The following is a 12,943-nucleotide window of genomic DNA, read 5'->3' as shown; positions in this document are numbered from 1 at the left end:
CTCATGCCAGGGGCTCTGTCACCCATTCCCACCTCCACTATGTGCTAGAGGTGCAGTGTTACCTTTCCAGTCTCCCTCTCCTACCAGGAACTCTGTATGTCCCCTATTTCTCCCTCCATTATTATTTCTTTTCTTTCTTTGTAAGAGATAAGTCATTCAGGATGTCAATGTTTTAAAACTCTCTGCCCTCCCTCCCAATAGCTGACATGGGGTGCATTGCTATGCTGGAAGGTGTTGATGGCTACCATCAACTGGTTCTTTTATCTATAGACAATCACAGGTGGCTGAAGCTATTGGGTCTGCTAACCTGATGCCAGGGGCTCTGTGGGTGTCTACCACCAGGAAACTGACCTGCAAGACCCCGATATCTGCTACAACTGAGCAAAAAAGTGACCAGTGTACATGTGGGAGAACAATGCAGCAACACCTGATAATACAATGTAGGTGATGACAGAAAATGAAAATCAGCTTTATTAAAAATTAATGAAACAAAGCAGAGTTTGATTTCAGATATGGCTTTTCCTAAGAAGAGAATCTGTGTGTTCTGGAACCACCAGGCTCACCTGCCAGCGACTGGGAGCTGTGCTCTTTGCACAAGAGCAAGAGGAGTCCTTACCCCGCAGGGCCAAGTTCAGAAAAGCAAATATTTCTCTTCCTTGTTCTTTTATCTGCTGGAGACTTCCCTCCATGCCTGCAGCACAACTCCTATCTGCAGAGCTCTTGAGCCCATTTACTTTCCATGGTGCCCTTTGTACACCTGAAACACTGAAGTGCCACAAAAAGGCTTTTCTCCTGTCACTTGTAGTGCACAAGGCCCTCCATGCCTTCTACGCTCAGCAGCTGCCAGCAGTCAGGCTAGAAAAGCAGGTGAGGAGTTCTGGGAACACACATACACTCCCTCTTGGAGAGGAGGCACTTTTGTCTGGAGGAAGAGGTTGGAGGGCAGGGGCAATGCTAAGGAAGGAGGGGGAAAAGATGTGATCTTCCAGCCACTAGCTAATGAGCAGGTCATAGTCTTCTGTGATTGTGCTGTGTTTATTAGTGTTATTTTGGGGGTGGAGGTAGGTGCTGAGTGCTATCCCTTGATGCTAGCCCTGGATGCTCTCTTCACTGCATCACAATTTACTTCCAAAATGCACGGTTCCATTTTGTACCACTCTCCACTCCCTCCAGCCAATCCAAAACCCCACAAACGTGCACTCCGTGAAGAGACCATTATCTGGGAAAGTCTAATCTGTTCCCTTTGGGAGGGGAAGGTTCATCATGTAAATGAATCCTTAGTAAACTGGATGGTTCCCAGGTGGCTCTCCCACGGGGACTAGTTCCTTCGGTTTGCCTTTGGTCACTAGAGGGTTCTGTGGCAGCAACAAGAGGAGATCTGTAGCTGCTGGGAGGCAGAGCTAGGTGAGGATACCTGTCTGCAGTGAATCTTCACTGGCTCTGTCTCCCCGAGCCAGGACCCCCGGCCTACCCTCCCACTTTCAACTGTCTCACGAGCTGCCAGGTGTTGCTCCCTCCCTCACCAGAGGAATGACAAGAGGCAGGCAGTTAAGAACACCAGCTGTTAGGATCCAGCAGTCGGGTGAGTGCAGCTTGTCAGGGAACAGCCAGCCAGAAGGGGTCTCCTACTGGCAGCTTGAGGGCGTGTGTGGTGCACTAGTGAGGTGGGAGGGATGGGTGCATTGTGAGCAGGGAAAGGAATGTGAAAACAACTACCATTAGAGAGAGTTGTTACTCCGCTCAACTGAGCCAGACATTATTCTTCAACCTGCTGTGCTTTGGGTTTGATTGGAACAGACATCACTGATTATGGCAGTGAGAGATACTTGTCACCACTAGACAAGTGGCTGAACGTGTAGAGTAGGCTGCAGGGACATCACAGCTTACTGCTCTGGTGTCCTGCATGGGACATCCACTCCTTCAATGGAGGGTTTCCCATGAACACCAATTTCTTCAGAAAAGCACTGGGTTGCACTCTGGGAATGTCAGGATGGGCCTCAGAATATTTTTGCAGTTTAGCCAGAATGCGAGGTAACCCGATGGTAGAAGCGTAAAACATGGGGCCACCTCTGTGCTTTGGCCATCCGTAGCCATGGATGTAGATTACATCAATATCTTCTGGGGCAGAAGCTATTCCATCATCTAAGATCTGGAAGCCCTCATTGATGAGGGTATACAGACAGCGCTCCAGGATTTCCTCCTCGTCTATGAAGCGTGCCTTAATATGATGGGAATCTCTATACCCAATCAGGAAATTGTGAAGCCATGGATCTGGATTAGCTATTCTAGCCCCAGGTTTCTCATATTGGTACCAGCCCATGCCAGTCTTCTGGCCATACCTTCCATTCTCACATAGAAGATCAGGCAGTGGGCTGTATCTCCTCCTGCCACGCAGGCGAGCAGGAGTTCCTGGAGCCAGTTTGGGTCCAGTCAGGCCCTGCCCTTTCCGAGATCTCCAGCCCACATCAAGCCCAGCAAGATCTGACATTCGGAAAGGCCCCATATTGAAACCAAATCCCTCTAGAGCTTGATCTACTTCTTCTGGTTTACATCCTTCTTCTAGCAGAAAAACTGCCTGTTCAGCATAAGGAGTCATCATTCTGTTCCCAACAAATCCAAAGCAATTCCCTACTACAACCCCTATTTTGCCTATAGTTTTGGCTAAACCCATGGCGGTGGCAATGGTGATGGGCGATGTGTGACGACCACGGATTATTTCTAACAGCTTCATTACATGGGCAGGTGAGAAGAAGTGAGTACCAATGACCTGGTGAGGGCGACTGGTGGCTGAAGCAATCTCATCAATATCCAGGGCAGAGGTGTTAGTGCACAAGAAGGACCCTGGCTTGCAGATTGCTGACAACTTATGGAAGATCTCCTTCTTCAGTGCCATGTCCTCAAACACAGCCTCAATAACTAGATCTGCATCCTGTAACACACCGAAGTCCAGAGTGAACTGGAGAAGGGCGGGATCACAGGCATCTGGGCGTTGGCCAATCCACTGCATTTTTGAAGCTTCATGTTCTAGAAGGGATGTCACAGCTCTTACTCCTACCTCCAGCTGCTTCTGATCCTGCTCTAGAGCTACTACAGACATCTTGGCCTTCACCAGAGAAGTCACAATGCCTTGGCCCATTGTTCCCAGCCCTAGTGATAAAAGCAAGAGAGAAACAGAGACTGTAAGTACTAGGAATTGTTAAGTACACCGCTGCAAATGGGCTTCTTTGGTACTTCCAGCACATAAAGCAGGTCTCTGTGCAAATAAACAGGGGAGTGTAGATGGAGAAAAAGTAAATGGAAAATTGGGGGGAAAGCAACATTTTAATTCAGTCTTTGAGTAATTTAAGTCGGTTCTCCAATTCATACATTATAATATGGGAGCTAGCTGGAGCAGGGCAGTAGAAATCAGGAAACCTGCATTCTATTTGCAGCGCTGCCACTGACTTCCAGTGTGACCCTTTGCAAGGCACTTTTGAGTACCTAAGTTCTCCAGCTGTAAATTAGGGCGATAGAACTTTTATCTATTTTTGGAACATGCATGCGGAAAACTGTCATACATAAGCAAGAGGAAACAAACAAGAGTTTAACCCTAGTGAAGTACAGAACTTGATCTTCCGGACCCTGTGCTATGCGGAATTTCAAACTCTAGAAATGGAATTTGTTATTTGATTTAAAATTAGAATATCAGCCAGGCAAATCATTAATTGTTACTGATACTCTTTCTAGAGTTTATGATGTAACCAATGTAATTGAAGAGGAAGATGTGGTACATGTAGATGTATTTAAAAATTGTTTCCTATATCAGAAAGAGTATGGGAAGAAATTGTACAAGCAACTAGACAGAATGAGAATTTACAAAAGATTATTACAGCTATTGAAAAATGATATAATAAAGTGATACTGAAGCCATATAATCAACTTATTAAAGACTTTTCAGTAATTGAAGGAATTCTGTTTAAAGGCAATAGGGTAGTAATTCCTTTAGTGTTAACAGCAGAGATGTTGAAACACATACATGAGGGACATTTAGACATAGAAAAAAGTAAAGGTAGAGAAAGAGAAAGAGAGGTTCTGTATTGACCACAAATGAACCAAAACATAGAGGTTTACATAAAAGAAAGTGACATACGTCAAAAATATAGAAATGCTCAGTCTAAACAGCCTATGACATTTATTCTAGAAAACAAGACTTTGGTCTAAATAGGTTTCAATCTATTTGAATATAAAGGACATGCTTATGTTATAGTTTTTGATTATTTTTTGTATTTTCCTGAAATAGCTATACTAGAAAACACTTGTGCCAAACAATTCATTAATAAAATTAAATCAGTTTTTGCATGGCATTCTCAATGTGGTAATGATTGATAATGGACTTCAACAGTCAAGAGTTTAAGTTTTGCCATAGCATATGATTTCAAACATATTACATCAAGTCCAGGTTACCCACAATCTGCTGGGCTAATTGAAAATGCTGTTAAAATAATACAAATATTACAACAAAAGTTAAATTTGGGGAATGAGAAGGATCCTCCAAAGGACAAGCTGAAGGAGCAACTAGATGGGTAGGAGGAGAACCAGGTGAAGACAGAGTCCTGAGAGCTAAGGAAGGACAAAATTTCAAGAAGAGCATGGTTGACTGTGCTGAAGGAGTCTGACAGGTCAAGGAGGAGAAGGATGGGGTACTGGTTCTGAGCTTTGGTGAGAGCAGTTTCAATGGGGTGCAAGGGGTGGAAGCCAGATTGGAGAGGGTCTAGGATGGGGTGGGCAAACTACGGCCCACGGGATTGCCACCAGGGCTTTGGATCCGGCCCGTGGGATTGCCAGCCCCGTGGCACAGCGGGGCTAAGGCAGGCTCCCTATTTCCCTGGCCCTGCGCCGCTCCCGGAAGCGGCCGGCACCACGTCCCTGTGGCCCCTGCGGGAGGGGGCTCCGCGTGCTGACCTTGCCTGCGGCCAATGGGAGCTTTGGGGGAGGTACCCGCAGGTGAGGGCAGCGTGCGGAGCCCTCTGCTCCCCCCTCCCTCAGAGGTCGCAGGGACGTGGTGCCAGACGCTTCTGGGAGCGGCACAGAGCCATGGCAGAAAGGGAGCCTGCCTTAGCCTTGCTGCGCGCCGCTGCCACCCCGGAGCCACTCGAGGTAAGCGGTGCCAAGCCGGAGCCCGCACCCCAACCCCCTGCCCTGAGCCCCCTGCAGCACCCCTCCTGCACCCCAACCCTCTGCCCTGAGCCCCCAACCCCCTGCCCTGAGCCCCCTGACACAGCCCGCATCCCTCCTGCACCCCAACCCCCTGCCCTGAGCCCCCTGCTGCACCCCGTACCCCAACCCCCTTCCCTGAGCCCCTAGTCCCCTGCCTTGAGCCCCCTCCCGCACTCCGCACCCCTCCCTGCACCCCAACCCCCTACCCTGAGCGCCCTCCTGCACTCCGTACCCCTTCTTGCACCCCAACCACTTTCCCTGAGCCCCCAACCTCCTGCCCTGAGCCCCCTCCTGCACCCCAACCCCTTGCCCTGAGCCCCTTCCTGTACACCACACCCCCTCCCATACCCCGCACTCTCTCCCGCACCCCAACCCCCTGCCCCAGCCCTACATTCATGGCCCTGCATGCAATTTCCCCACCCAGTTGTAGCCCTTGGGCCAAAAAGTTTGCCCACCCCTGGTCTAGGACATAACTCCAGAAGAGGAAGTCCAAACAGTGTCTGTGAACAGCACAATCCATGAGCCTAGAGATGAAAAGGAGACCAGCTCTGTCTGAGGACCTCTCCTCTTTCTCCCTCTGTACCTTATCTCATCCACAAACACAAACAAATTCATCTATGCAGATGATTGTCAGGTCTACCTCTCCACTCCTGTCCAAACTAAAATCTTGGCCTGTTTCTCTGACATCTCCTTATGGCTGTCTAGCCATCAGCTCAAACAGAACATGGCTAAAACAGAGTTCTTAGTCTCCCTCCCAACCCTCTTTCTCAACCACTGTGGACAATACCACCATCCTGCCTGTCCCTCAGGCCTGTAATCTGGCTGTCATCTTCAACTCACACTGTTCTCTACATCCTCACACCCAGGCTATATTTAAATCTTGCAGACTCTTTCTACATAACATTGTTCAGATATGGTCTTTCCTATCCATCCTCACTGCTAAAACTCGGGTTCAGGCTCTCATCTTGCACCTTGATAACTGCAACATCCTTTTCCCTGTTCTTGACAAATGCCATCTTGGCCTGCTCACATCCATTCAGAACTCTGCTGGAAAGATCAGTTCCCTAGCCTATTTCTTTGACTATGTCGCCCCTCTTTTTGCATCCCTCCACTGGCTCCTCCTTCTCTAGCACATCAGACATATGTTACATATCTTCACTTTCGAGGCTGTTTATGGCCTAGCCCCACCCTACCATTCTCTTGTTTGCGACTGAAACGTTGATTCCTGCCTTTGACTGGTCCATGATGCCAGCCTCCATTGCTCATTTGTCAAATTTTCAAACAAACACCTTTGTGCTTTCTCCCACGCTGCTCCTCATGCTTAGGAGGAGCTCCCTGTAAACATCTACAAAACTAACTCAATATCCTCCTGATCAAATACTTCCTTAAAATTCTTCTTTGCTGCGATGCCTACAAAATACTTGACAATGGTTGGGCTACTGGCCCACTGCCTATCACTCATATTGTCTCATTGTACTCCCCTGTCTTTCTCCATGTGTTGTCTCTTATACTTAGGCCTTGGCTACACTGGCGCTGTACAGCGCTGCAACTTGCTGCGCTCAGGGGTGTGAAAACGCCCCCCCCCCCCTCCGAGCACAGTGAGTACAGCGCTGTAAAGCGCCAGTGTAATCAGAGCCTGCAGCGCTGCACGCTCGCTCGCAGCGCTGCAAGCTATTCCCCTCGGAGAGGTGGAGTACTTACAGCGCTGCGAGAGACCTCTGGGAAGTCCCGAGTGTAGCCAAGGCCTTAGATTGTAAGCTCCTTGGGGAAGAGACAGTCTTGTTCTGGGTTTGTGCAGCACCTAGAACAATGACTAGGGCTCCTGCATGCTACAGTAATATAAATAAATCAAAAATAGTCTGAGAACCACATCAAAAGTAAAATGCCAGTGGAGTGTAAAGATTTTTTTCATGTGCCACGCACTCCTATAAAGCAAAGGGGAACTCTGAATGTGAGCACTGTTAACATCCAGAATAAAGCCACAACTAGACAAGGTCTGCAGTAATTCTATCAAAATGATTTTTTAAAATCCAAAATCCAGCTGACCAGGTTTTCGAATGAAAGTCTATCAGCCAAACAAAGAAACACAAACCAAGGGGATTAAAAAATTAATCTAAAGCTGCTTTATGAAGAATGGCTGAAATTATGTCATCAGTAAAACAAGCTCAAGTCTCCATAAAGCAGGTCAAACAAGGTGGAGTATTTTTTCCACAAGCAGCCTGTCATCACTGATGTAGCTCTGACTGTGTGTTATACACACAAACATGTGCTACGCAAAACATTTCCTATCTTGACAACAAGAACGAAGATTTTGAAAATGTGTTTTCAAAGACAGCCATTTTACTTCTGATGGGAAATATCAGCAGAACTCTTATTTATGCCTGTGTTGGGTCAATGATGGAAAAATAAGATCTGTAACATCATAATCAAAGTTAACATACCACTAAAATTTCATTTACGTAACCAACAAAGGTAAAGTAATGTCCTTCTGTCCATTCCCATATACTGAATGCATACAAAATACAGATGTTAACACTAAAAACATGCTGCCAGCCTGCTGCCCCTCCTTCCACCTCTGCCAGAACTTTCGTCAACAACTGGGGGTTTGAAGGTGGATTCGGCATCAGGACCTCAGACCTTCCACTGGTGAGCCACAAAGACTATTTTTTGTCTTAGGCAGTCAGACATCCTTGTGGTACTTCATCCTCTAGGACACAGACCTGAGCCCATGGACAAGACCTGAGCTTGCCAAGTTCAATTTTGGCCCAGGATAGTTGGTTACCAAGTTACCATCTGACTCCTCAATGGCCTGTATGAAAGGAGTTTTTCAGTAGCAGTGGAAGCATCTGGAGCCTTGTTACACTAGAACACCCAGCAGGGATAACACTTGTGGGTTTTTTTCTAAAATTGGGTGGTCGATACAAGGGGAGACTTGGACATTCAGCAGGTTAAGAGGCACGTCTGCTGATGACCCCATTAGATCATCTTTGGTTGTAAGGCTGGTGATCTTGAGGAAGAGTGTATATGTGATGGGGTGTACTCCCCACACTTGCCCTGAGAGGGTAAATTAGGCCAATTAATCTATAGGCAGCACCTGGAGGAAACCCAGGGAGTGCTAGGGCCTAATTGGTTGATGAAGTCCAGCTGGGGGAGGAGCTGAGCTGGATTTATAAAACCAGGAAACTGGCAACAGACAGGACTGCAGGGAAGTAGGCTGCAGTCACTGCTTGGGAGAAGGGAGGTGTGTTAGTGGCTAGAGAGTAGTCCATAGTTACTCCCTGGGAGAAGGGAATTGGAAGGCTGGTGAACCCAGAGAAGGGGGACATGGCACACGCCAGGTAGAGGACAGTGGACTGCCTGGGACAGTTTATCCTGGAAAGACTTGGTTACACACACACAGACACACACCGGGAAGGGGAAACCATGTAATGACAGCCCTCCAGAGGAGGAGGCGGCAATTCCTGGAGCAAGAGGGGTCCACAGGGTGAGAGGATGACAGGAGAGACACCATCAAAGGAGGGTGCAATGTCTGGCTGGAGTTAATCCCCAGAACGACCAGGAGGAAGCGCCACCAGTAGCGAATGCACCCCGCCATAATAGTATAACAGAACAGAAAAATGGTAGAGAATCTCTGGGGTGTGGCGGGACCTGGGGGAAAGAAGAAAAAGAAAAAGTAACTTCTGCTTAGATGGTCCAAAATGACTGAATCCCACCTCAAACTATGCAGTCTCCAGCATCAGAAACCCAGGGATGTGACCAGGAAACACTCCACAAGTTGTATGGATTGGGGTGCTTCCTCAGAACTGTTGTGCTCAGGGATTCAGGGCTGCCTTCTCTCATTTCCTCTTAGCTATCTCAATAATAATAAACCATGCTCTTATCAGAACTGTCTGAGCATATTTCACACCCATTGCAATGCTAACAGCAGCAGGCTCATGTCTTCCTCACAAATACAACCACCACATCAGGTCTTCCCCCTTTCAGTTCTTTGCCATACAGCCAAAAACTACTCTTCTACCTACTTCATTATACAATACATAAGTACATGACAAATCCACTTGTTGGGCAGATTGAGCAAATCATGGTTTTCAGTTATTGATCAGTCATATAAGATACAACTAATATATAGTAACTCCGTATATTACAGAAATAGGTACTAAATTCAAACTATATTAAATTGTAATCTGACTTTAAATGTACAATTACATTAAAAATGCTATGTCAGGGAAATGCTTTGTGGCATGTTCAGAATATGAAAGTATTGTTCCAGCATTATGTTTAAAATCATGCAGAACAAATGCTGGCAGACTGATGTAAATTGAGGCTGCTCCATTTCAATGATTATTTGGGATTAATATTTCTGGTTGAAATTATTAATTTCATATCAGGTGAACAGTAGGGGCAAACAGGGGACTTCTGTATGGAGTTCACAGGAAGGTGCATGAGAGGTTCTCTTTCTAGGTACAGTTCTATGCTCAATAGTGTGATGGCCAGCAACAGATCAGTGACTGCAACCTGCAACAGATGTGGAATGTTTTTTTTCCTGCCTGAAGCCAGAAGGGACTTCCTGTGTACAAAGTGCGAGTTGGTAATTGTGCTGGAAGGAAAGATTTCTGGTTTGGAACTACAAGGACTGACACTGCAGAGCATCAGAGAGGATGTAGAGTATTGGAACAACCAGAGTCAGGAAGCATCATCACCCCAGAGTCAAGGAAGAAATGAACTGGTGGCCAAAGAATGAGAGAGTGTGGAAATCAGAGAGTTTGTAACCACCAGAGGCAAGAGGTCGAGTTGGCATTCTACTCTGTCGGAGGCAGATGAGGATAGGCAGGCTGTAACTACCAGAGAGGACCGGGAGGAATTCCACACAGCTAGAAGTATCCAATCAGCTTCTCAGCATGGAAACTGCAGAAAATGTCTCTGAAGAGACAGCTAGTTGAATGGAAAAGGTGTATTGGACATTCCTGAGAATGGCTGCTCAGCTCAAGCTGCAAGACTATCAAGTGTACCTGTGAAGAGATCTCCAGCCATCCACAGAAGACAGATAATACCTAGATGGGGATGCTATGCAAAGGAGAATGGAAAGAACATTCTGCAAAGGACAGGCAGATAGCAGGATGGTGTGCTGCCTTATTGGAGCCAAGACATGAGACATCACTCTAAGATTGGCTAGGCTTCTGAACTCAGCAGGCAAGGATCCATTGGCCTCAATTACACTGTGTCACAGGATACCTTGCAGATTATAGACAACTTCACAGAACTCAGCATGGGGCTGAAGGAGAATATTCAAGTGATCTCTGAGACCCTTCCTGTCTCATGAGTAAAGGAAGACAGAAGTCAGACATTCCAGAGGTGAACCGCTGCCAGAGCAGTAATGTAAGATAGAGGGTTTTGGTTTTGTGGAACATTGGTCTACGTTCTATGAGGAGAGAGAGCTGTATAGTTTGGATGGCCTCCACCTCAGTTGAAGGGGAACCAATCTCCTCAGGGACAGGCTGAGTAATCAGAAGGGCATTAAACTAACATGAAGGGTGAAAAGGGGGAACAAATGAGCACTCATTCAGTACAAAATCAAGATGTCAAAGCACCAAGGGACATGAAAAGAATACATTCTTTAGTTGCCTATACACCAAAGCTAGGAGCCTGAGTAATGAACAAGAAGAATTGGAATTGTTCATTTCTTAGCATAAATTTGATGTAGACAGTATTACTGAAACCAGGTGGGAAGATCTGCATGATTGGAATATTAAAATCAATGGTTATAATTGGTTTAGGAAGGGTCTAATGGGCAAAAGGGGAGAGAGAGAGTCACTCTGTCAAAAATGGCATTGCCTGTTTCAGAGTCTCTGACAACTAGGAAGTAAATGATCTTGAATGCTTGTTATAATACGGATCTATGGATAAAACACAAGAGGGGTGTCTGCTACAGACACCAAATCACACTTGGGAACAGGATGACCAAATAATAAGACCGACTGCCTACTGGGTCAGACCAATGGTCCATCTAGCCCAGTGACCTATCTTCCGACAGTGGCCAGTGCCAGATGCTTCAGAGGGAATGAACAGAACAGGGCAATTTATCGAGTGACAATCCTTGAGCACTAATCTATAATGTGCAGGAGGAAAAAAATGGGTTGTAATGGGGGGTCTTCAATCTAATTGACACGTGCTGGAGGTTTCCTGCTGCCAATACTAAAAATGTCACTGGAATGTCTATAAGTTATAGATGACAATTTCTAACTCAACCAGTATTGGAATTGATCATAGAACTAAAAGTTAGTGGTTGCTTACATGCAAGTAATCAATATACTTGGTGGTTTAGAAAGGCCAGTTTCACAAAGCTGGAAACAATTATGAGCCGAATCAGCTGCGAGAAAGAAGATATATATATAAAATGGAAAAAGGGGAAATTGTTAGCAATGAATATAAACTAGAAGCTAGAAACTGTAGAAAATGGATAAAGGATGCAAAAGGACACTGTAACAGGGTGCCTCCTTGTAGGTAGCAATCAGCTCTTGTCTGGCCTACCACCCCCTTCCATCGATCACTCCATTGCTTGCCCGCCACAGCTGGGCTTCATCATCAATTAGCCTTATCAATCAAGCCTAACTCTCCCCCTGGTGTTAAGATTAACTGGCTTTTTCTGAGCCACCTTAACCCCTTCAGGGTGGGTGTAAGGTGCATACCCCATCACAAATAAAAAGAGAACTCTATAGCCAAAAGAGTTAAGGACAATAAGAAGAGTATTTTTTAAAAAGTTTATCAGGAACAAAAGGAACCCCAACAATGTTATTGAAGATGGAAATGGTAGAACTGTCAATAATAATAATGCAGAAAAGGCAGAAGTGTTCAATAAATATTTCTGTTCTGTATTTGGGAAAAAGCCAGATGATGTTAAGCAGCAGCTACTAAAGTCAGACATTTTTAAATCAGCAGGTCCAGAAAACTTACATGCAAGAGTTTTAAGAGTGCTAGCCATGGAGCTCTTGGGACCATTAATATTGGTTTTAATAAGTCTTGGCACACCAGGGAACTTCTAAGAGGACTGGAAGTAAGCTAATGTTATGCCAATATTTAAAAAGGTAAAAGGGATGACCTGAGTAATTATTGGCCTGTCAGCATGACATCGAACCTGGGCAAAATTATGCAATAATAATATGATGATACAGAACTCAGTTAATAATGAATTAAAAAACACTAATAGAATGAATGACAATGAACAGGGACTTATGGAAAACAGATCTTGTCAGACCTTGATATCATTATTTGATGCGATAACAAGTTCGTTGATAAAGGTAACAGTGTTGATGTTGTCACAGTTCAAAACAACTGCACCTGTATTCCACCTTTGTGATGCCTTGAGGGCATCCACTTTTAGGCTCCTGACTCCTCAGCCATGATCTCTTTTGAGCAGAGACCTATGCCTCCCTCCCTCCCTGACCAGGCATTTTCCAGGCTGTACAGTTCCCTCCCTGCATTGTAATATTCCCAGCAAGCCAGAGTGCCTAAACAGACCAATGTGTGTGCTTTGCTTTCTATCCGAAAGGTATGAAAAGCTGTAATTGCCAGCAGTTACAACTTACCACACAACTCTTTCTAAGCACACACATTTATTCCTAAAGCATTACAGTGAAAACAGAGGTCACCCCAACTCCAACCTTAGGCTCTGGTAGGTGTCAGTTCTTCCAATCCTTCCACAGGGATTGTCCCCTCCCCTTTGAACAGAAGATCCTGTCCATTTGCTAGA

General features: G+C 45.9%; 1 protein-coding gene across 1 annotated transcript in view; it reads right to left on the bottom strand.

Annotated features, from left to right (window-relative positions):
* Window positions 1–1,876: 1,876 nt before the first annotated feature.
* EHHADH (enoyl-CoA hydratase and 3-hydroxyacyl CoA dehydrogenase) overlaps window positions 1,877–12,943 on the bottom strand; it is a 45,887-nt gene continuing 34,820 nt past the window's right edge. The window contains exon 7 of the mRNA XM_065411218.1: window positions 1,877–3,147. Within this exon, the coding sequence (XP_065267290.1) occupies window positions 1,877–3,147 (1,271 nt within the window). The remainder of the gene's footprint in view (window positions 3,148–12,943) is intronic.

The sequence above is a fragment of the Emys orbicularis genome, chromosome 9 (genome assembly GCF_028017835.1).
Source record: "Emys orbicularis isolate rEmyOrb1 chromosome 9, rEmyOrb1.hap1, whole genome shotgun sequence".
NCBI lineage: Eukaryota > Metazoa > Chordata > Testudines > Emydidae > Emys > Emys orbicularis.
Note: the sequence above shows the minus strand (reverse complement) of the source record. Positions and strands in the feature narration are given on the sequence as shown.